Source organism: Bombina bombina, chromosome 6 (assembly GCF_027579735.1).
Source record: "Bombina bombina isolate aBomBom1 chromosome 6, aBomBom1.pri, whole genome shotgun sequence".
In the NCBI taxonomy this organism is placed as follows: Eukaryota; Metazoa; Chordata; class Amphibia; order Anura; family Bombinatoridae; genus Bombina; species Bombina bombina.
This window is the reverse complement of record NC_069504.1, coordinates 697,158,867-697,185,206: the sequence shown is the minus strand read 5'-3', so window position 1 is coordinate 697,185,206 and position 26,340 is coordinate 697,158,867. Positions and strand designations below refer to the sequence as shown.

General features: G+C 38.0%; 1 protein-coding gene across 1 annotated transcript in view; it reads left to right on the top strand.

The window, feature by feature from the left end:
- Positions 1 to 17,113: 17,113 nt before the first annotated feature.
- The window catches only part of LOC128664570 (histone H2A.V-like), a 145,346-nt gene continuing 136,119 nt past the window's right edge, over positions 17,114 to 26,340 (top strand). Inside the window, exons 1-3 of the mRNA XM_053719388.1 lie at positions 17,114 to 17,138; positions 23,547 to 23,696; positions 23,779 to 23,855. Coding sequence (XP_053575363.1) covers positions 17,114 to 17,138; positions 23,547 to 23,696; positions 23,779 to 23,855 — 252 coding nt within the window. The remainder of the gene's footprint in view (positions 17,139 to 23,546; positions 23,697 to 23,778; positions 23,856 to 26,340) is intronic.

The following is a 26,340-nucleotide window of genomic DNA, read 5'->3' as shown; positions in this document are numbered from 1 at the left end:
CCCTATCACAATGCAGCAGAGGTTTTGGATTCAACGTGAGATACTTCAGTCTGAAGCTCCTGACACTAATATAATGGCTATGAGCCAATCATCAGTCAGCTAATGTATCTGTCTTACGATGTGTTGTGAGCTGAGCAATCCTTAGAACAATCAAACCTACTTATGAGACAGAACCAATGAGAGATGATGCTGTGTGTGTTTACCCATCACTAAAGTTCTTAAGTTTGCTAAATCTGTACTTGGATACCCTGAACCCTGTTCCTCAATTCCAGCTGTTAAGAGCTCCTAAAGGACCAGTAAAATGCAGTGATCAGCCCAGGAAGGGAAATGCTTTTATGTCATTAAACTAAAAATAAAGTTATCATGCATATAAAAGAGCAGCAAACAGGATAACATATTCATTTTGCACAACAATATAAGTTAGAGATGTTTGAATTGATGTTGAAATTAAAAGGACATTGATTGTTATGTACAACTAATACTCAAGGATCAGTTACTAATTGATATGGACAAGTCTAGAAGATCTATGGAGGGATAGTTCCACATACATAAAAAGGATGTGTAACCAAGCACAAGAACCTACATGTTGGCAGCATTATCAATCTGCATCACATGACTTGCAGGCATACTCCCATGTGCACTGCACACTGGTTGATATCACAGAAAGTCCTTTGATATCCCAAGCCCTTTCCACTATACATAAGGTAAATTTAACAGAACATAAAAGTATAGAGGAGCTGTATAAATTATTGGAGGAAATGCTCCTTGAACTAAATTGCATATCAATCAAGCTAATGCTCTTATCAATAATCTGCTTAAATTGGCACTTTGGGGTGTTGTAGAGGCACAATCTAAAGCAGACAAGGGATAGCATGTTGGGGCTTTAAATTATTGCATAATATTGACTTTTATAACTATTTAAAGGAACAACAAAGTCAAAATTAAACTATCATGATTTAGATAGAGCATTGTTAAATAAATTTCCAATTCACTTCTATTATTAGAAAGTGTACTTTCTTTTTATATGCACGCTTTGTGAGGCATTAGCTCCTACTGAGCATATGCAAGAGTTCACAATATATGTGTATATGCATTTTGTAATTGGCTAACTTTGAAATTTGTCAAAAAAATATTTATTACTCATTTCAAATTAATTTGAAAGGGTTTTTGCATTGTCTATTTATTATGCATTTGTTGATAATGCAATGCTACCGTATTTAATTGTCCTTTAACATCCAGTTAGATAGCTACATTGCTTACAGAACTTCCAAAACTGCAAATTACCTAACGGCTAGATTTAGAGTTCGGCGGTAAAAGGGCTGTTAACGCTCCGCGGGTTTTTTTCTGGCCGCACCATAAATTTAACTCTGGTATCGAGAGTTCAAACAAATGCTGCGTTAGGCTCCAAAAAAGGAGCGTAGAGCATATTTAGCGCAAATGCAACTCTCGATACCAGAGTTGCTTACGGACGCGGCCGGCCTCAAAAACGTGCTCGTGCACGATTCTCCCATAGGAAACAATGGGGCTGTTTGAGCTGAAAAAAAACCTAACACCTGCAAAAAAGCAGCGTTCAGCTCCTAACGCAGCCCCATTGTTTCCTATGGGGAAACACTTCCTACGTCTGCACCTAACACTCTAACATGTACCCCGAGTCTAAACACCCCTAGCCTTACACTTATTAACCCCTAATCTGCCGCCCCCGCTATCGCTGACCCCTGCATTACACTTTTAACCCCTAATCTGCCGCTCCGTAAACCGCCGCCACCTACGTTATCCCTATGTACCCCTAATCTGCTGCCCTAACATCGCCGACCCCTATGTTATATTTATTAACCCCTAATCTGCCCCCCACAACGTCGCCGACACCTACCTACACTTATTAACCCCTAATCTGCCGAGCGGACCTGAGCGCTACTATAATAAAGTTATTAACCCCTAATCCGCCTCACTAACCCTATCATAAATAGTATTAACCCCTAATCTGCCCTCCCTAACATCGCCGACACCTACCTTCAATTATTAACCCCTAATCTGCCGACCGGAGCTCACCGCTATTCTAATAAATGTATTAACCCCTAAAGCTAATTCTAACCCTAACACTAACACCCCCCTAAGTTAAATATAATTTTTATCTAACGAAATAAATTAACTCTTATTAAATAAATGATTCCTATTTAAAGCTAAATACTTACCTGTAAAATAAATCCTAATATAGCTACAATATAAATTACATTTATATTATAGCTATTTTAGGATTAATATTTATTTTACAGGTAACTTTGTATTTATTTTAACCAGGTACAATAGCTATTAAATAGTTAAGAACTATTTAATAGTTACCTAGTTAAAATAATTACAAATTTACCTGTAAAATAAATCCTAACCTAAGATATAATTAAACCTAACACTACCCTATCAATAAAATAATTAAATAAACTACCTACAATTACCTACAATTAACCTAACACTACACTATCAATAAATTAATTAAACACAATTGCTACAAATAAATACAATTAAATAAACTATCTAAAGTACAAAAAATAAAAAAGAACTAAGTTACAGAAAATAAAAAAATATTTACAAACATAAGAAAAATATTACAACAATTTTAAACTAATTACACCTACTCTAAGCCCCCTAATAAAATAACAAAGACCCCCAAAATAAAAAATTCCCTACCCTATTCTAAAATACAAAAATTACAAGCTCTTTTACCTTACCAGCCCTGAACAGGGCCCTTTGCGGGGCATGCCCCAAGAAGTTCAGCTCTTTTGCCTGTAAAAAAAAACATACAATACCCCCCCCCCAACATTACAACCCACCACCCACATACCCCTAATCTAACCCAAACCCCCTTAAATAAACCTAACACTAATCCCCTGAAGATCTTCCTACCTTGTCTTCACCATCCAGGTATCACCGATCCGTCCTGGCTCCAAGATCTTCATCCAACCCAAGCGGGGGTTGGCGATCCATAATCCGGTGCTCCAAAGTCTTCCTCCTATCCGGCAAGAAGAGGACATCCGGACCGGCAAACATCTTCTCCAAGCGGCATCTTCTATGTTCTTCCATCCGATGACGACCGGCTCCATCTTGAAGACCTCCAGCGCGGATCCATCCTCTTCTTCCGACGACTAGACGACGAATGACGGTTCCTTTAAGGGACGTCATCCAAGATGGCGTCCCTCGAATTCCGATTGGCTGATAGGATTCTATCAGCCAATCGGAATTAAGGTAGGAATTTTCTGATTGGCTGATGGAATCAGCCAATCAGAATCAAGTTCAATCCGATTGGCTGATCCAATCAGCCAATCAGATTGAGCTCGCATTCTATTGGCTGATCGGAACAGCCAATAGAATGCGAGCTCAATCTGATTGGCTGATTGGATCAGCCAATCGGATTGAACTTGATTCTGATTGGCTGATTCCATCAGCCAATCAGAAAATTCCTACCTTAATTCCGATTGGCTGATAGAATCCTATCAGCCAATCGGAATTCGAGGGACGCCATCTTGGATGACGTCCCTTAAAGGAACCGTCATTCGTCGTCTAGTCGTCGGAAGAAGAGGATGGATCCGCGCTGGAGGTCTTCAAGATGGAGCCGGTCGTCATCGGATGGAAGAACATAGAAGATGCCGCTTGGAGAAGATGTTTGCCGGTCCGGATGTCCTCTTCTTGCCGGATAGGAGGAAGACTTTGGAGCACCGGATTATGGATCGCCAACCCCCGCTTGGGTTGGATGAAGATCTTGGAGCCAGGACGGATCGGTGATACCTGGATGGTGAAGACAAGGTAGGAAGATCTTCAGGGGATTAGTGTTAGGTTTATTTAAGGGGGTTTGGGTTAGATTAGGGGTATGTGGGTGGTGGGTTGTAATGTTGGGGGGGGGTATTGTATGTTTTTTTTTACAGGCAAAAGAGCTGAACTTCTTGGGGCATGCCCCGCAAAGGGCCCTGTTCAGGGCTGGTAAGGTAAAAGAGCTTGTAATTTTTGTATTTTAGAATAGGGTAGGGAATTTTTTATTTTGGGGGTCTTTGTTATTTTATTAGGGGGCTTAGAGTAGGTGTAATTAGTTTAAAATTGTTGTAATATTTTTCTTATGTTTGTAAATATTTTTTTATTTTCTGTAACTTAGTTCTTTTTTATTTTTTGTACTTTAGATAGTTTATTTAATTGTATTTATTTGTAGCAATTGTGTTTAATTAATTTATTGATAGTGTAGTGTTAGGTTAATTGTAGGTAATTGTAGGTAGTTTATTTAATTATTTTATTGATAGGGTAGTGTTAGGTTTAATTATATCTTAGGTTAGGATTTATTTTACAGGTAAATTTGTAATTATTTTAACTAGGTAACTATTAAATAGTTCTTAACTATTTAATAGCTATTGTACCTGGTTAAAATAAATACAAAGTTACCTGTAAAATAAATATTAATCCTAAAATAGCTATAATATAAATGTAATTTATATTGTAGCTATATTAGGATTTATTTTACAGGTAAGTATTTAGCTTTAAATAGGAATCATTTATTTAATAAGAGTTAATTTATTTCGTTAGATAAAAATTATATTTAACTTAGGGGGGTGTTAGTGTTAGGGTTAGACTTAGCTTTAGGGGTTAATACATTTATTAGAATAGCGGTGAGCTCCGGTCGGCAGATTAGGGGTTAATAATTGAAGGTAGGTGTCGGCGATGTTAGGGAGGGCAGATTAGGGGTTAATACTATTTATGATAGGGTTAGTGAGGTGGATTAGGGGTTAATAACTTTATTATAGTAGCGCTCAGGTCCGCTCGGCAGATTAGGGGTTAATAAGTGTAGGTAGGTGTCGGCGACGTTGTGGGGGGCAGATTAGGGGTTAATAAATATAACATAGGGGTCGGCGATGTTAGGGGCAGAAGATTAGGGGTACATAGGGATAACGTAGGTGGCGGCGCTTTGCGGTCGGAAGATTAGGGGTTAATTATTTTAAGTAGCTTGCGGCGACGTTGTGGGGGGCAAGTTAGGGGTTAATAAATATAATATAGGGGTCGGCGGGGTTAGGGGCAGCAGATTAGGGGTACATAAGTATAACGTAGGTGGCGGTCGGCAGATTAGGGGTTAAAAATTTTAATCGAGTGGCGGCGATGTGGGGGGACCTCGGTTTAGGGGTACATAGGTAGTTTATGGGTGTTAGTGTATTTTAGGGTACAGTAGTTAAGAGCTTTATAAACCGGCGTTAGCCAGAAAGCTCTTAACTCCTGCTTTTTTCAGGCGGCTGGAATCTTGTCGTTAGAGCTCTAACGCTCACTGCAGAAACGACTCTAAATACCAGCGTTAGAAAGATCCCATTGAAAAGATAGGCTACGCAAATGGCGTAGGGGGATCTGCGGTATGGAAAAGTCGCGGCTGTAAAGTGAGCGTTAGACCCTTTAATCACTGACTCCAAATACCAGCGGGCGGCCAAAACCAGCGTTAGGAGCCTCTAACGCTGGTTTTGACGGCTACCGCCGAACTCTAAATCTAGGCCTAGGTTTCCCAACTTTGAGACCTATACAGGTGGCCCTCGTTTTACAACGGTTCAATTTACACCGTTTCAGAATAACAACCTTTTTTTCCAGTCATGTGACTGCTATTGAAAAGCATTGAGAAGCAGTGCATTTATTAAAATAGCCAGTAGGGGGAGCTGTCCGCTTGTGTTGCAGCAAAGCCAAGCAAGCTGAAATTAATCAGTTTAACCAGACCTGAGCTATCGAGCAGATTTCAAAGGAACAAGATCTTCCTGTCTATAAATCAGTCCAGATTAGAATGCATAGAAAGAACTGTTTGCAGAAAAATGCAAGTGAAGTCTGTGTTGTGTGATTATATTATTAGGTTTATAATGCTGTTTAACAAATGTTTTTGTTCATTTAACTTCGTTTAATTATATATTCTGTGTTTTATTAGGTTTATAATGCTGTTTAGAATTTAAAGTCTTCATTTCAAAGCTTTAAAAATAATGTATTAGGTGTTATTTATGACAATTTTGAGAGTGGCCTGGAACCTATCTTCCTCACTTCCCATTGACTTACATTATAAACTGGGTTTCAATTTACAACAGTTTCGATTTACAACCATTCCTTCTGGAACCTAACCCCGGCGTAAACTGAGGGCTACCTGTATTCAGATATGTAAGGTGCCTTTACTACAGAATTTACTAGACAATTCAGATCTCATGGACAAAACACATCAATTTAAAATTAAATATGAAGGGGACAAAATAAACACTGCGGAAGATTAGTTTCAGCACAATTTCTTTTTGACACTTGATAATGTATTGTGTCATAAAACCCTAACTGAGAATAAGTACTTTAGACGTAACTTTGTTGCCTTACTGAAGTATTGCTCCCCTATACACATTTTCTTAGGGATCCTTTCCAACAGTGAACATGGATCACTATGGGCTATATTGCAAGTGGAGTGCAAAAATAGTAGCACTTTTGTGCCCTAACACCGCTCAAGTGAAATCAATAGCTCTTTTATTTTTTAGCTCATGTTACAATAGATTTTGATGGAGCACACTGAAAAACTCAAGTTGACTATCACTCTGGCGCTAAGCCAAAGGTCAAGTAGTGGAGTTCTTCACTAACTTTTAAAATATGGTTTTCTATTGAGATATACATTTAAATCACTGCATAAATACATACTTACATAAATGACAAGTTAAACACCTTATCATATACCATATCCCCTTAAATGGACAGTCTAGTTGAAATAAAAATTTCATGATACAGATAGGGCATACAATTTTAAACAACTTTCCAATTTACTTTTATCATCAAATTTGCTTTGTTCTCATGGTATTCTTTGTTGAAAGCTAAACCTATGCTAGACAACGCTATTTCATATGAGCCATATAGATTACATTCTGCTCACTCCTGTGGAGTTACTTATGTGAGGGCACTGATTGGCTAAAATGCAAGTCTGTCAAAAGAACTGAGATAAGGGGGCAGTCTGCAGATGCTTAGATACAAGGTAATCACATAGGTAAAACATATATTAATATAACAGTGTTGGTTGTGCAAAACTGGGGAGGGGTAATAAAGGGATTATCTATCTTTTTAAAGAAAATTATGGAGTAGACTGTCAATTTAACTCAAACATTTTTTTCAATATTACACCTTTATTTTGTATTTAATATGTATAAATATAAGCAAAATACTTTATTTGAAGATTTTATACATGTATTTTCTTCTGCATATATTCAAACAAGTGAAACAATTTAGATAAAATAAGTCAATTGGAACATTGTTTAACATTGTATTCTCTATCTGAATCATGAGCAATAATAGTGCACCCTGCAATATCCATTCAAATGTCAGCTACATTAAGATTCTCTGGTTTAACTTTTTACCATTGAGTACAAAAAAAGGGGAGCAACACTAAGAGTAGCAATTAGGGTATCTACTACAGGATATATAGGCCTCTAGTTATCAACGTGTCTACTTACCTGCCTTCGTCGGCCCCAATACGCCTGCCTAAGCTCGCCTCACATCGCCGCCGCAGACCTGAATACGTTTGCCAAAGTTATCAATAAAGCTGTCAAAAAGCTGCGCACCAAGTACGGGGCGATGAGGAGCGGACTGTGATAGTTATCAGTCATCTGATCTCACTGCTCTTCGGCTTTTTGACAGCTTTATTGACAAGCTGTCACTAAGCACCCAAACTAACTACACTGTTCTACCCCCTATACCGGTGCCCCCGGAGCTCCCCGCAACTAAATAAAGTTATTAACCCCTAAACCGCCGCTCCTGGACACCGCCCCAACTATAATAAATGTATTAACCCCTAAACCACCGCTCCCGGAGCCCACCGCCACCTACATAATACCTAGTAACCCCTATCCTGCCCCCCTATACCGCCCCCACCTATAATAAATTTATTAACCCCTATCCTGCCGATCCCGGACCCCGCCGCAACTAAATAAATTGTTTAACCCCTAAACCGCCGCTCCCGGACCCCGCCGCCACCTATATTAAACTTATTAACCCCTATCCTGCCCCCCCTACACCGTCGCCACCTATAACAAATTTATTAACCCCTATCCTGCCCCCCCCTTTACCGCCACAACCTATAATACATATATTAACCCCTATCCTGCCCCCCCTACACTGCCGCCACTATAATAAAATTATTAACCCCTAAACCTAAGTCTAACCCTAACCCTAACACCCCCCTAACTTAAATATTAATTAAATACATCTAAATAAATTTAACTCTTATTAAATTAATTATTCCTATTTAAAACTAAATACCTTTAAAATAAACCCTAATATAGCTACAATATAAATAATAATTATATTGTAGCTATCTTAGGATTTATTTTTATTTTACAGGCAACTTTCAATTTATTTTAACTAGGTACAATAGCTATTAAATAGTTATTAACTATTTAATAGCTACCTAGTTAAAATAAAGAGAAATTTATCTGTAAAATAAAAACTAACCTAAGTAACAATTACACCTAACACTACACTATACTTAAATAAGTTAATCCTATTTAAAACTAAATACTTACCTGTAAAATAAACCCTAAGATAGCTACAATGTAATTAATAATTACATAGTAGCTATTTTAGGATTTATATTTATTTTACAGGTAACTTTGTATTTATTTTAGCTAGTTAGAATAGTTATTAAATAGTTATTAACTATTTAATAACTACCTAGCTAAAAGAAATACAAAATTACCTGTAAAATAAATCCTAACCTAATTTACAATTAAACCTAACACTACACTATCATTAAATTAATTAAATAAATTACCTACAAATAACTACAATTAAATACAATTAAATAAACTAACTAAAGTACAAAAAATAAAAAAAGCTAAGTTACAAAAAAATAAAAAAAATAAGTTACAAACATTTCAAAAATATTACAACAATTTTAAGCTACTTACACCTAATCTAAGCCCCCTAATAAAATAACAAATCCCCAAAATAAAAAAAATCCCTACCCTATTCTAAATTAAAAAATTAACAGCTCAATTACCTTACCAGCCCTTAAAAGGGCCTTTTGCGGGGCATGCCCCAAATAAAACAGCTCTTTTGCCTGTAAAATAAAAATACAACCCCCCCAACATTAAAATCCACCACCCACACACCCCTACTCTAACCCAAACCCCCTTAAATAAACCTAACACTACCCCCCTGAAGATCATCCTACCTTTAGCCGTCTTCAGCCAGCCGACCACCGATGGAACCGAAGAGGAGATCCGGAGCGGCAGAAGTCATCATCCAAGGGGCGCTGAAGAAGTCTTCCATCTGATTGAAGTCATCATCCAGGAGGCGTCTTCAATCTTCATCCATCCGGAGCGGAGCGGAGCCATCTTCAGACGAGCCTGCGCGGAGCCATCTTCTTCCACCGATGACTGAACGACGAATGACGGTTCCTTTAAGTGACGTCATCCATGATGGCGTCCCTCGAATTCCGATTGGCTGATAGGATTCTATCAGCCAATCGGAATTAAGGTAGGAAAAATCTGATTGGCTGATCCAATCAGCCAATCAGATTGAGCTTGCATTCTATTGGCTGTTCCGATCAATAGAATGCAAGCTCAATCTGATTGGCTGATTGGATCAGCCAATCAGATTTTTCCTACCTTAATTCCGATTGGCTGATAGAATCCTATCAGCCAATCGGAATTCGAGGGACGCCATCTTGGATGACGTCACTTAAAGGAACCGTCATTCGTCGTTCAGTCGTTGGTGGAAGAAGATGGCTCCGCGTAGGCTCGTCTGAAGATGGCTCCGCTCCGGATGGATGAAGATTGAAGACGCCGTCTGGATGATGACTTCAATCGGATGGAAGACTTCTTCAGCGCCCCTCGGATGATGACTTCTGCTGCTCCGGATCTCCTCTTCGGTTCCATCGGTGGTCGGCTGGCTGAAGACGGCTAAAGGTAGGATGATCTTCAGGGGGGTAGTGTTAGGTTTATTTAATGGGGGTTTGGGTTAGATTAGGGGTATGTGGGTGGTGGGTTTTAATGTTGGGGGGGTTGTATTTTTTTTTACAGGCAAAAGAGCTGAATTCTTTGGGGCATGCCCCGCAAAAGGCCCTTTTAAGGGCTGGTAAGGTAATTGAGCTGTTTTTACTTTTTAATGTAGAATAGGGTAGGGAATTTTTTTATTTTGGGGGATTTGTTATTTTATTAGGGGGCTTAGATTAGGTGTAAGTAGCTTAAAATTGTTGTAATATTTTTGAAATGTTTGTAACTTATTTTTTTTTATTTTTTGTAACTTATTTTTTTTTTATTTTTTGTACTTTAGTTAGTTTATTTAATTGTATTTAATTGTAGTTATTTGTAGGTAATTTATTTAATTAATTTAATGATAGTGTAGTGTTAGGTTTAATTGTAACTTAGGTTAGAATTTATTTTACAGGTAATTTTGTATTTCTTTTAGCTAGGTAGTTATTAAATAGTTAATAACTATTTAATAACTATTCTAACTAGCTAAAATAAATACAACGTTACCTGTAAAATAAATATGAATCCTAAAATAGCTACAATATAATTATTATTTATATTGTAGCTATATTATGGTTTATTTTAAAGGTAAGTATTTAGTTTTAAATAGGAATAATTTAGTTAATAAGAGTTATAATATTTAGATTTATTTAATTAATATTTAAGTTAGGGGAGTGTTAGGGTTAGGGTTAGACTTAGGTTTAGGGGTTAATAATTTTATTACAGTTGCGGCGGTATAGGGGGGCAGGATAGGGGTTAATAAATGTATTATAGGTGGCGACGGTGTAGGGGGGGCAGATTAGGGGTTAATAAGTTTAATATAGGTTGCGGCGGGGTCCGGAAGCGGCGGGTTAGGGGTTAAACAATTTATTTAGTTGCGGCGGGGTCCGGGATCGGCAGGATAGGGGTTAATAAATTTATTATAGTGACAGCGGTGTAGGGGGGCAGGATAGGGGTTACTAGGTATTATGTAGGTGGCGGTGGGCTCCGGGAGCAGCGGTTTAGGGGTTAATATATTTATTATAGTTGTGGCGGTATCCGGGAGCGGCGGTTTAGGGGTTAATAACTTTATTTAGTTGCGGCGGTGTAGGGGGGAACAGATTAGGGGTTAATATGTATAATGTAGCTTGCGGTGGGCTCCAGGAGCGGCGGTTTAGGGGTTAAACACTTTATTTAGTTGCGGCGGTGTAGGGGGGGCAGATTAGGGGTGTTTAGACTCGAGGTACATGTTAGGGTGTTAGGTGCAGACATCTCCCATAGGAATCAATGGGATGTCGGGCAGTAGCCAACATGAACTTTCGCTATGGTCAGACTCCCATTGATTCCTATGGGATCCGCCGCCTCCAGGGCGGCGGTTTGAAAACCAGGTATGCTGGGCCGGAAAAGTGCCGAGCGTACCTGCTAGTTTTTTGATAACTAGCAAAAGTAGTCAGATTGTGCCAAACTTGTGTGCGGAACATCTGGAGTGACGTAAGAATCGATCTGTGTCGGACTGAGTCCGGCGGATCGAAGCTTACGTCACAAAATTCTACTTTTGCCGGTGTAAAGGGCTTGATAACTTAGGCGAATCAGCCTCGCCACAAATACGCTGCGGAATTCCAGCGTATTTGAGGTTGACGGCTTGATAACTAGAGGCCATAGTATTAATGGGGACCAAATAACTTGGTCTTAATAAACATAGATGCAAGTTGGTGGTCAATGCACTATAAGGCTAATACAGTGTATGAACAGTGTAAGATGTCTACATCCAGTGTAGAATATCTAGGAACCTATGTATACAGTACCATAAGAGACAACTGAATAGGGTAAAAACAATATGTTTATTTTGAACGCTCTTATCACAAAAAAAAACAGTGTTTATGAGATCCGTATCCTCTACAAATAAAATAAAAAATGCAGGTCTATAACAATATTATACAGACCAAGTGGTTAAAAAAAACAGAAGTCTGAAAAAATCTGAAAAAATATAGGCGAGATGTAAATATGTATGTATACATATACAGCTCTTAAAAAAGGGAAAAGTAAAAAGTGTCCAAGTGCTCATCCGTGATGAATACTGCAGTCCAGAGTAAGGGAAATAGTGATTTAGCGATATTGGAGTACCTTATCACCACTAGGATGTGTGAAAATTTCAATGTCCTGTGTGTCAACCTGTTAGCCGGTATAGCTGCGTAATCACACAGACATCTGTTGCTGGAACGTTGAATGTGTTCCTGTGTGTGGGAAGGGAGTTACTTAAAGGGCCATGATACCCAAATGTTGAAACACTTGAAAGTGATGCAGAATAGCTGTAAAAAGCTGACTAGAAAATATCACCTGAACATCTTTATGTAAAAAAGAAAGATGTTTTACCACAAAATGTCCTAAGTATTGACACCCCATTGTAAAGGACTTTAAAGTGAATGTAAATTTTTCGATATTAAATTTAACCTACTTGTTCACAATATTATATATATTCAAACCGCAATAATATTTTTTTTAAATAAATAATGTTTATATATTTTTTTCAATTCTAACTTATCTACGTTCTAAGCAGTGAACTCCTCCCAACCGTCTTGTTCCTGTATTTCCCCTGCATCATTTCAATCTTTACTGCCCACTCTATGACGTTGGTTTGAAGCTCGTTCACGATGAGGGGTTATATTTGCGCATGCGTTTAAAATTTGGATGACAATAAGCGCATGCGTACAGCACTCAATACGCTCTAAACCTCGGCACCTATAATAATTGATTAGATATTCGTATTGCGCATGCACGAATCGCGGACGAGCATTTTCTATGCAACGTCATTGAGTAGTTCACGCATGCGCAGTTACGTAGCGAACAACCGGCCTGACGCCCCTGGGGTGAAAAAAAGATTACGAAAGAAAAGTGTCAATCAAAAAACAAATGTGGGACCAAAATGGCAGGCGGAGGAATCGCCGATAAGAATAGCAAGTAAAACAATATATATTTACTTTTCAAATGAGATTTTAAAATTATGATGAATGAAACTATTTATTTTGGCAATTAAACACTTTGATGAAGAGCAAGTAGGTTGACTTTACATGCACTTTAAGCAGCAAATCAGTGTGCCTGTCCAGGGACAGACAAGGGAGTGAGCCTCATACACACTCATGTTATTTCCCTATACAGTTTAAGGAAGTTTACTATGAAATCTCATGAGAGTTAAGTAAAATCTCATGAGATCACAAACATGGTTGGTAAATCTTGTGACTTCTTTACCAGAAAGGTAAAAACAACAACAAGGTACTTTTTCTCTGCATATGTCAATACCAAGCAATGTTCTGCTAGCCTCATATAAGGTAATTTGCGTTTAATACTAATCGCACCAAGCCACCAACTGCACACTGCAACTGTCAGGTATGTAATATAGATTATATAATAAAGGTTATATTCTCAAAAGGTGTGTGCCTTATAGAAGCATAATAACTTCTTATTGGTGCATACCCATATTCAATTCAGTCAAACAAAAAATTACCAGATAGAGATTAGGATCTCAAAGTCTAGAGATACCTTTAAATAACAGGGAAAAGAGCATTCTTTTGTTTAATAAAAAAAAAACTATTTTATTTTATTTATTTCTACAGTTTAAAAATCAAGGACTGAAACCAAAAAGAATGTTGCAGATGCAGTAAAGGTTATTACTCATTTTTACATTCAAAACCAACCATATACAGTTAGACCATAAGATAGCATATATGTCTCCTTGTTATAACTATAGAGTCCACTACCCTTATCAGGAACAAAAAAAGTGTGCACACAAAAAGACACTGTTCATTTCAAAGTGGCCAGTGCTGGTACACAGTTAGAGAAAAAAGAGATTTCATTCACAGCGTATTTATTTAGTGTTAAACAGGAGCAAGTTTCTGTTCATACATGCAGTTATTTTTCAGTTCATATGTCAGCTTAGCTGTTGTTAATATTTAGATTTTAGTAAGTGCTTGCAACAAAGCATGTCCTGTGATAGGGAGTGTTACCTTCCGCAACTTGGCTTGTAGGTGCTTCTCAGTCCACCGCTTTAGCGGAGACAGAATGTGTTGTGTCCTACCTTGTTTACAGCCTTCGCTCCCTCCACTGCCTCTGCACTTTCCTGGGACAGACCGCGGCTTCTTGCCCTCCTTTGGGTCTTCCACAACACTTTTTGCAACGCTTCTTGTTAAAGTCAAGGATAGCTCCTTTCTGTTCAAAACTTCTGTGACTCGTCTCATGCAAACTGCATATGGTCTTTCAAGTTCAAACAAACCAGCCAACATGCGTTTCACCCATAATCCTTTGCAAAATAGGCTTCATCAGGGCAGTCATTCATTGAGTATGCCATTCTTTTATCAGGCTTGCTCAGCCTCTCTTTACTTACTGGCATTTAAGGTGGACTGTTATTATTACCATATACTTCACTTATTTCATTAGTCTTAATCCTTATTCATACAAATATATCATTGGCTTTCATACACTGGCATTCACACTGTATATACACAGTCATATCTACATATTTACATCTTAGTTTGGGAGATGAAACTCAACTTGGTCTACTTCTTATTTACCAGGGTATAGCTTATACAGAAAGAAAGTGTACTGTGAATCTACATTTCAATACTTGCATATATGGTTACACACCTTTTCATATAATAATACACATTTTCTAGAATTCTGTTTCTATGTACATATCTATTTTCATAATTTTTAAATATACATTCTTTAGTTGTTAGTAGAAACGGACTTCCGTCCCAGTACAATATTTCTTACATTTTCATATTTTATTTTTACACACATTTTTTTATAAATATATAGCCCAAGCAGGTTTTCAATATCAAGATAGGCCTCAGGTGGTTAGGTGGATATATCCTCCTTCACTCATCACAAGAATGATCTTTTATTTATTATTGATGTTACTAAAGTTTTAAAAGTATACATCCATTTAGTTTATTTTTGTAGCAGGCATTTATCATTGCCACCACCTCTTCCAGATGTTATTCCTCTATCAATACCAATAAACTTAATTAATTCTGGATTTGATTCATGGTACTCCAAAATATGCTTTGCCACACTTGTGTCCTTAGAGGACGTAATATCATCTCTATGTTCTCTTATACAATCCTTGATTTGTCTCTTAGTTTTTCCAGCGTAATAATTTGGACACAAACAATAGAGAAGATATACCACCAAAATTTCAGAAACTGTGCAAAAACTGAACAAAACTGCTAAAGTCAATAAAAGGTCTTTGCTATCAACAGTAGGACCTTGCATATAACATGAGAAATAAACAATGACAAAATAGAAATAAACAATAATATAGGAAAAGCGTAATCAGAATAAACAAATAACCATAGATACAGTATGAATGTTCATGTTGAAAGCTCTCAACCTACTCCAGCCCTGGAGGTACACGAGGGGCCAGGACATTGAGAGAGGAAAGTAAGTCTCCAGAATACGAACAATGTAATAGAGTAAGGGGGACAGATGTTCATGAGAACAGGAAGGCAGCTTTGATTGTCCCGCTTCTGTATGATAGAGACACCAACATATGAGGCAGGTATACACTTGTCTGTAGATGTACTCACACTGGCTGTCGGCAGGCACAGGTCACACTCTGGGTAGCCGGCCGCACTCCCCCAAATGCCAAACCACAACCCGTTCTGAGCACGCTCCTCTTCCACGACATCCCACCATATCAGCAGCTCCTCCGCCCTGCAGGTCATCATTCGCTTCCCCTGAAGCTGTCACTACTACAGCTGGGCTGCAACTCTGAAGGGCCTGGATAGTGGGGTTTCTCAGGTCACAACTCCGCTCACCCCGCTTCAAGTCATCATCCGATGATTTAGTCGGCTGTAAACAGGTAGGTAAGTTGGAAGACAATCGCCCAGGGGCTGTCGTCAAATTCAAAGCTGTGCCAATTGTTTTTTTGTTAGGCTTCAGTTCCTCTCGCGTCGCATCCACAGAGAATATGTCATCCAGCCTCTTGCAAAATTCTCTCTCAAACTCCTCCATAAGAGTCAGCAGGGCAATTGATAATTTCTCCATGATAGTAGATGAGAGGCACCAAAATAAATGGAAAATAGCACACACTCTATGTCTGCTTTACCGACGTACCAGGGAGTTGTTGAGAATAGATCTGTACAAAGGCCGCCACTTTAGGTCCAACGGCCCAGGTCAGTCTGCGAGAGGTGGAGAGCAGTAAAAGACATATATATATGTTTAGTACATGTTCATAAGTCCAAAATACTCAATTGCAGGATATGATGGTAGGGTATACTGATGATAATTAGCAGATTATCATTCACTCTTTTGCACTTCTAATTTTTCAGCCCGACATGGCTGCTGTCCAGACACGCGCCCCCTATTTTTCCTCTTTATTCTTTATTTACTTGGTTAATTAAAAAATATATATCATGGAATTACTCCAATTCTTTGAGCTTCTCATATAAAAAAAATCTAAAATGCCAAATTGTATATAAAGTGGGAAAAGTATAGAGTTACACTTAGTTGTATCTGTGTTTTGATATTTTCCCTAATTTTTCTCTGTATATTTATTGTCTGTCTTTATATTAATATATTAGTATGAATATGTATTCTCATAATTTATTATACATAGCATAATGCATTGAGGTCTAGTTCTGCGTTAAGGCCTGAAGGGTGTAGATTGTCAAATTGATTTATTAATCTTGCTTAATTTAGAAGAAGGGTTTGTTCGAAATCCCCCCTTTCTGCCGTCTGATTTTACTTTCTTTATTCCCCAGAATACCATGTCTTTAATATTTATTTTGTGGACTTCACTAACATGTCTATATAGAACTATATAGAACTGTCTATGTTTTCCCTTTTTCCATCTGCCAGATGTGTTCTCTAATTTTGTCTTTCAGTTGTCTGCTCGTTTGGCCTAAATATTGTAGACAACATGAGCATTGTAACATTTCTGTCTATACACCTAATAGTGTCTTTTATTGTAAAGGTTTTTTTTGGTGTTGGTCATTTCCACTGTTTTTGTTTTCTGGCTCAATTTGCAAGATTTGCAGTCTGCACAAGGGGGGGGGGGCTAGAATACTTTTAAGGTTCCTCGCTTTTCTGTAGATGAACTTGTGTTTGGGGTTCAGTAATTTGCCTATTAGGGGATCTTCTTTGACAAGATGCCAATGTTTGGATATGATATTGGTGATTGCTTTATGGTCAGTACTGTAACTCGTTAAAAATGTGACCTCCCATTCATTATTGGTGTGGTTTAGTCTCTTTTTCTTTACAACACCCTCCCTTTTTTGGTCTTTACTGGTCAATAACTCTTGTCTTTTCATAGACTGTACTCTCTGGATAGTGTTGTCTATCTTGATTGTGTCGTAGCTCCTTTCTCTCAAAAGTATTGATTGGGTGTCAAATTCGGTTATCTCAGTGCAATTCCTTCTTAGCCACATGAATTGGCCTTTGGGTATATTTTCTTTCCAGATGCTTAGATGACAGCTATCTGAGACGATATAGTTGTTTGAATCTGTGGTTTTTTTTTTAAATGTCTTAGTTTTCAGGCTATCATCTTCTAAATAAACTTTAATGTCCAAAAATGTATCTTTTGGCTACTGTAGGTGAAGTTTAGACCAAATTTGTTATGTGAAGTTTAGACCAAATGTGTTATATATTAAAGGGTTAACATTGTGAGCCGTATATAAGAGGTAACCTTAGAGCCAATCAGATACTCTTGATAAAGGCTCCTTGAGCTGAAATGCGTAGAGAACCCTGATTGGCTCAATTTTGAATTTTACTAGCTGACTAAATAGAGGAAGGCAAAGACTTTATCTCGAGGAACAGAGTGATGAGATTCACCACAACCACCAACACTGGCTGAATTTGGAGACATTAAAGGGATAGTAAACACCAAGGCCTAGATTTAGAGTTCGGCGGTAAAAGGGCTGTTAACGCTCCGCGGGTTTTTTTCTGGCCGCACCATAAATTTAACTCTGGTATCGAGAGTTCAAACAAATGCTGCGTTAGGCTCCAAAAAAGGAGCGTAGAGCATTTTTACCGCAAATGCAACTCTCGATACCAGAGTTGCTTACGGACGCGGCCGGCATCAAAAACGTGCTCGTGCACGATTCTCCCATAGGAAACAATGGGGCTGTTTGAGCTGAAAAAAAACCTAACACCTGCAAAAAAGCAGCGTTCAGCTCCTAACGCAGCCCCATTGTTTCCTATGGGGAAACACTTCCTACGTCTGCACCTAACACCCTAACATGTACCCCGAGTCTAAACACCCCTAACCTTACACTTATTAACCCCTAATCTGCCGCCCCCGCTATCGCTGACCCCTGCATTACACTTTTAACCCCTAATCTGCCGCTCCGTAAACCGCCGCCACCTACGTTATCCCTATGTACCCCTAATCTGCTGCCCCTAACACCGCCGACCCCTGTATTATATCTATTAACCCCTAACTTGCCCCCCACAACGTCGCCGCAAGCTACTTAAAATAATTAACCCCTAATCTGCCCTCCCTAACATCGCCGACACCTAACTTCAATTATTAACCCCTAATCTGCCGACCGGAGCTCACCGCTATTCTAATAAATGTATTAACCCCTAAAGCTAAGTCTAACCCTAACACTAACACCCCCCTAAGTTAAATATAATTTTTATCTAACGAAATAAATTAACTCTTATTAAATAAATAATTCCTATTTAAAGCTAAATACTTACCTGTAAAATACATCCTAATATAGCTACAATATAAATTATAATTATATTGTAGCTATTTTAGGATTAATATTTATTTTACAGGCAACTTTGTAATTATTTTAACCAGGTACAATAGCTATTAAATAGTTAAGAACTATTTAATAGTTACCTAGTTAAAATAATTACAAATTTACCTGTAAAATAAATCCTAACCTAAGATATAATTAAACCTAACACTATACTATCAATAAAATAATTAAATAAACTACCTACAATTACCTACAATTAACCTAACACTACACTATCAATAAATTAATTAAACACAATTGCTACAAATAAATAAAATTAAATAAACTATCTAAAGTACAAAAAATAAAAAAGAACTAAGTTACAGAAAATAATAAAATATTTACAAACATAAGAAAAATATTACAACAATTTTAAACTAATTACACCTACTCTAAGCCCCCTAATAAAATAACAAAGCCCCCCAAAATAAAAAATTCCCTACCCTATTCTAAAATACAAATATTACAAGCTCTTTTACCTTACCAGCCCTGAACAGGGCCCTTTGCGGGGCATGCCCCAAGAATTTCAGCTCTTTTGCCTGTAAAAAAAAACATACAATACCCCAACCCACCACCCACATACCCCTAATCTAACCCAAACCCCCCTTAAATAAACCTAACACTACCCCCCTGATGATCTTCCTACCTTGTCTTCACCATGCCAGGTTCACCGATCCGTCCTGGCTCCAAGATCTTCATCCACCCCAAGCGGGGGCTAGACATCCACTGAAGAAGTCCAGAAGAGGGTCCAAAGTCTTCCTCCTATCCGGCAAGAAGAGGACATCCGGACCGGCAAACATCTTCTCCAAGCGGCATCTTCTATCTTCTTCCATCCGATGACGACCGGCTCCATCTTGAAGACGTCCAGCGCGGATCCATCCTCTTCTTCCGACGACTAGACGACGAATGACGGTTCCTTTAAGGGACGTCATCCAAGATGGCGTCCCTCGAATTCCGATTGGCTGATAGGATTCTATCAGCCAATCGGAATTAAGGTAGGAATTTTCTGATTGGCTGATGGAATCAGCCAATCAGAATCAAGTTCAATCCGATTGGCTGATCCAATCAGCCAATCAGATTGAGCTCGCATTCTATTGGCTGTTCCGATCAGCCAATAGAATGCGAGCTCAATCTGATTGGCTGATTGGATCAGCCAATCGGATTGAACTATATTCTGATTGGCTGATTCCATCAGCCAATCAGAAAATTCCTACCTTAATTCCGATTGGCTGATAGAATCCTATCAGCCAATCGGAATTCGAGGGACGCCATCTTGGATGACGTCATTTAAAGGAACCGTCATTCGTCGTCTAGTCGTCGGAAGAAGAGGATGGATCCGCGCTGGACGTCTTCAAGATGGAGCCGGTCGTCATCGGATGGAAGAAGATAGAAGATGCCGCTTGGAGAAGATGTTTGCCGGTCCGGATGTCCTCTTCTTGCCGGATAGGAGGAAGACTTTGGACCCTCTTCTGGACTTCTTCAGTGGATGTCTAGCCCCCGCTTGGGGTGGATGAAGATCTTGGAGCCAGGACGGATCGGTGAACCTGGTATGGTGAAGACAAGGTAGGAAGATCTTCAGGGGCTTAGTGTTAGGTTTATTTAAGGGGGGTTTGGGTTAGATTAGGGGTATGTGGGTGGTGGGTTGTAATGTTGGGGGGGGGGTATTGTATGTTTTTTTTTACAGGCAAAAGAGCTGAAATTCTTGGGGCATGCCCCGCAAAGGGCCCTGTTCAGGGCTGGTAAGGTAAAAGAGCTTGTAATATTTGTATTTTAGAATAGGGTAGGGAATTTTTTATTTTGGGGGGCTTTGTTATTTTATTAGGGGGCTTAGAGTAGGTGTAATTAGTTTAAAATTGTTGTAATATTTTTCTTATGTTTGTAAATATTTTATTATTTTCTGTAACTTAGTTCTTTTTTATTTTTTGTACTTTAGATAGTTTATTTAATTTTATTTATTTGTAGCAATTGTGTTTAATTAATTTATTGATAGTGTAGTGTTAGGTTAATTGTAGGTAATTGTAGGTAGTTTATTTAATTATTTTATTGATAGGGTAGTGTTAGGTTTAATTATATCTTAGGTTAGGATTTATTTTACAGGTAAATTTGTAATTATTTTAACTAGGTAACTATTAAATAGTTCTTAACTATTTAATAGCTATTGTACCTGGTTAAAATAATTACAAAGTTGCCTGTAAAATAAATATTAATCCTAAAATAGCTATAATATAATTATAATTTATATTGTAGCTATATTAGGATTTATTTTACAGGTAAGTATTTAGCTTTAAATAGGAATTATTTATTTAATAAGAGTTAATTTATTTCGTTAGATAAAAATTATATTTAACTTAGGGGGGTGTTAGTGTTAGGGTTAGACTTAGCTTTAGGGGTTAATACATTTATTAGAATAGCGGTGAGCTCCGGTCGGCAGATTAGGGGTTAATAATTGAAGTTAGGTGTCGGCGATGTTAGGGAGGGCAGATTAGGGGTTAATACTATTTATGATAGGGTTAGTGAGGCGGATTAGGGGTTAATAACTTTATTATAGTAGCGCTCAGGTCCGCTCGGCAGATTAGGGGTTAATAAGTGTAGGCAGGTGTCGGCGACGTTGTGGGGGGCAGATTAGGGGTTAATAAATATAACATAGGGGTCGGCGATGTTAGGGGTAGCAGATTAGGGGTACATAGGGATAACGTAGGTGGCGGCGATTTGCGGTCGGAAGATTAGGGGTTAATTATTTTAAGTAGCTTGCGGCGACGTTGTGGGGGGCAAGTTAGGGGTTAATAGATATAATACAGGGGTCGGCGGTGTTAGGGGCAGCAGATTAGGGGTACATAAGTATAACGTAGGTGGCGGTCGGCAGATTAGGGGTTAAAAATTTTAATCGAGTGGCGGCGATGTGGGGGGACCTCGGTTTAGGGGTACATAGGTAGTTTATGGGTGTTAGTGTACTTTAGGGTACAGTAGTTAAGAGCTTTAGAAACCGGCGTTAGCCAGAAAGCTCTTAACTCCTGCTATTTTCAGGCGGCTGGAATCTTGTCGTTAGAGCTCTAACGCTCACTGCAGAAACGACTCTAAATACCAGCGTTAGAAAGATCCCATTGAAAAGATAGGCTACGCAAATGGCGTAGGGGGATCTGCGGTATGGAAAAGTCGCGGCTGAAAAGTGAGCGTTAGACCCTTTCCTGACTGACTCCAAATACCAGCGGGCGCCCAAAACCAGCGTTAGGAGCCTCTAACGCTGGTTTTGACGGCTACCGCCGAACTCTAAATCTAGGCCCAAAAATGTAATTGTTTAAAAAGATAGATAATCCCTTTATTTACCATTCCCCAGTTTTGCATAACCAACACTGTTATAGAAATATACTTTTTACCTCTGTAATTTCCTTGTATCTAAGCTTGTGAAGCCTCCTTATTTCAGATCTTTTGACAGACTTGCATTTCAGGCAATTAGTGCTGACTCTTAAATAACTTCACATGCATGAGCACAGTGTTATCTATATGAAACACATGAACTAACAACCTCTAGCTGTGAAAAACTGTCAAATGCATTCAGATGAAAGGCGGCCTTCAAGGGCTTAGAAATGAACATAGGAGCCTACCTAGGTTTAGCTTTCAACTAAGAATAACAAGACAAAGAAATCAATAACAAAGAAAATTTGATGCTAAAAGTAAATTAGAAAGTTGTTTAAAATTACATGCCCTATCTGAATCATGAAAGTTTCATTTGAACTTTACTATCCCTTTAAGTAACTCCCTTCCCACACACATGAACACATTCAATGATCCAGCCACAGATGTCAGTGTGATCACGCAGCTATACCAACTGACAGGCTGACACACAGGACATTGAAATTCTCACACATCACTCGTCTAGTGGTGATAAGGTACTCCAATATCGTTATATCACTATTTCACTTACTCTGGACTGCAGTATCCATCACTATAAGGATACAATCACGTACATATGCATATTCAGTTGGAGAATATAACTGATTTTCACCTGGGAATCCACACGGATGAGTACTTGGACACTTTTTTCTTTTCCCTTATTTAAGTGCTGGCTATATTTACATCTCTTTCAGATTTCTGATTTTTAACTACTTGGTCCGTATAATATTGTTATAGACCTGCATTTTATATTTTATTTGTAGAGGATCCAGATCTCATAATTACTGTTTTTATTGTGAGAAGAGCGTTCAAAATAAATATATTTTTTTAACCCTATTCAGTTGTCTCTTATGGTACTGTATACATAGATTCCTAGATATTCTACACTGGATGAAGACATTTTACACTGTATTTATTCATACACTGTATTAGCCTTATAGTGCATTGACCACCCACTTGCATCTATGTTTATTAAGACCTAGTTATTTGGTCCCCATTAATACTATATATCCTGTAGTAGATACCCTAATTGCTACTCTTAGTGCTGCTCCCCTTTCTTTGTACTCTTTGTTTTGATATTAACCCTTAGGGAGATAAGGTTTTTTTTGGAAGTCCCAGCTACATTAGGCATATAGTGTGAGTTAGAACCTTTTTACCATTCACTTGGAATTCCAGATTGTGCACTATTCTTAGAGCACCCCGCGCATCAGTTCTCTTTATTTAACTTAAAGGGACATAAAACCAAATATTTTTTTCTTTGGTGATTCAGCCAGAGCAAACAAAAAAAAAGAAAAAAGTTTCCAATTTACTTCTATTATCAAATTTGCTTTGTTCTCATGGTATTTTTTGTTGAAGAGATAACTAGGTAGGCAGCGAGCACATGTCTTGAGCACTACAACGCAGGAAAAAGTGCTGTTTTATGTCATAATTTTTTCTTTTCCAGGTAACATCAAACACTTATTGCTGTCTCTCCAAGGTTTGATTGTACATGGCTGGACCTTCAAGAGCACTGGTAGTCCTGAGACCGCCACTGATCCATTCAGCATTGCTAGGTGCCTCTCATCTGAAACAGTTGAACAGTTGAAAGTAAAATGTTAGTGCTCAAGTTAAAGCCTTGGACATCCTAATATCTAAAGGTTTGTTAGCACAGACACACTAAATCGCTCACCTAATAGACTCCTATAGGACACGCTCCAAAACTCAGGTACCGACTTTCACTCATGCGCTAAACCAAAGGTGCACTAATCTGAAGGTGCGTTAAAAAAATTAAATAGTTTTATTCTTTACACAGTTTGAAATGATATATATATATATATATATATATATACTGTATATATGCAGTATATATATATATATATATATATATATATATATATATATATGTACTGTGTATATATATATATATATATATATATATATACAGTATATATACAAATAGATATTTTTTATATAATAAAACTGTTAGATTGTGGTATATGACAAGGTGTTGGTTTGGGAAGGGTTTAAAGGTTTACATATTGGTGTGTGGATTTGTTTGTATATATTATTATTCTTTATTTATAAAACACCAACAGATTCCACACATATATGTGCATGTGTCGGTATAAGTGTATGTACAAACATAAGCATACACACATGCAAAACCCACACACATAATTATTAAGGTTGCCAACCCTCTTTATTTCCAGGGATCTCTTTTATTTGCCCACACTTTCATACAGTCTCCGATGGTCCCTTATTTATATGCTCTTAGAGCATTTTTCTCCCTTATTTTTTACATTTAATATTGTTCTCTTGTCAGTGTAATATATTTACTCCCACTGTGTCTTAAAGGGATACTGAACCCAAATGTTTTCTTTCATAATTCAGATAGAGCATGCAATTTTAATTAACTTTCTAATTTACCCCTTTTATCAATTATTCTTCATTCTCTTGGTATCTTTATTTGAAAAAGCAGGAATGTAAGTTTACGGACCTGCCCATCTTTGGTTCAGCACCTGGGTAGCGCTTGTTGATTAGTGGCAAAATGTAACCACCAATCAGTAAGTACTACCCAGGTGCTGAACCAAAAATGGGCCGGCTCCTAAGCTTACAAATAGAAAGTTGCTTAAAATTGCTTGCTCTATCTGAATCATGAAAGAAGAAAAAAATTGGGTTCTGTATCCCTTTAAATGAGAAATAGAATTAAGGGATTTGCTAAAAATTGTTGAATGTATTAAGCTAGACAGTGTGAATGAAGAGGATTTGAATGAAGATTTTTTTTGTATATTGAGTATAACACATTTCCACAATATTTGTTGTGCACCCTGTGCTATCAATAGAGCTCCACTTGTAATCTGGGTGATAATCTTTTATGGCCTTTTTATGTTGATCTGTTTCTGGATCAGTTATTTTTTTGCTTTGTATTTAATACTCGCTTATTATGCCTATGGGTTACATGGGCCTTTAAAGTTTAAGATAAGATTAATATTTTTTTAACTCTTCCTGCAACTGGTTTGTTCCAGACCAGTCCACTACAGGACATCCAGATATATATGTCTCCAACAGAGTTGGCAGCACACAAAATACTGGAAAATATCTAGGTGACTGGGCACGATGGTAGGTCGGGTCACAGAATGCCCCTTCAAAAGCTCCCACTCTTGATCGAACCATTTATATTTTTACAACTGAGCAGTCATTTCACCCCATTGGCTGCCAGTAACATACAAATCAATCATTTGTCCTCTTTGGTTGCCAGTAACACATGTAGGCAGAAGTGATTTTACCCCCTTGACTAACCCTACTTTTCCTGCTCCCTATTTGTAATGCATTGAGGCATAGGAAGTCTTCTAAATTTATCTCAAACTATTTTTGTAAAGATTTAACTGGACTGTCCAGTTGCATACTGAATACCTGGCAACCCTAGTCTCCGGGTCTATCATGCTAAAAAAATATAACTTAATATTATAAAAACACAAAGAAAACCAATCATTTCTACAAGCTAAACCAGAGATATAAACAAATCCTCATAACTACAGATTTAAAACGGATACCCAGCTACATGCTTGAAGTGAAGACACAAACACAAGTTTGTATGCTGTTTCATGAAAGATCCTTAGACACTGGCCAACCTGTACATTAGTACAGTGATATGTGATATTTATTTTATATCCTTTGTTTGTATTTTTAGCAGCACGTTTGGACAGTAGGTTAACCCTTTTGTGCCGGGGTTAACGTGTGTACATCGGAACAGTTGTTCCGATGTAATCAAACTGAAATCTCATGATCGTGCACGTGATCACGAGATTTCAATGATGGGATCGCATCAGGGGGGCGTCCCTATGATGCTAGGCACACCCCCCAGACTGCAATCCCATCAGGGAAGCGCCAGTGGCTTCAAGAAAGCCAAGCGGTTAGGACATTGTATTCCGTCATTTGCCGCTAAAGCCAAGCAAAATTCTGACGGAATACAACGCCCTAACGGCGTTAAAAGGTAATAAAGCAGCTATACCTGGTCAAGGGGTTTAAAGTTTACATATTCAGTTCAGAAATGGCTGGAACAAATCACAATTTGGACTCCTAAGGGTATGTACTAAGTCTGATACTTTGTATAAAAACTTTACAGTAACTCGTTGCACAGATTCCATTTTGTGGCAACCAGGATTATTTTATATGTTGACATCACATTGTTTTGTTTTTGGAGTGATTTTGTGTTTAGTGATTTTTTAAATTGCAAGGCATTTAGGATTATTTTAAAA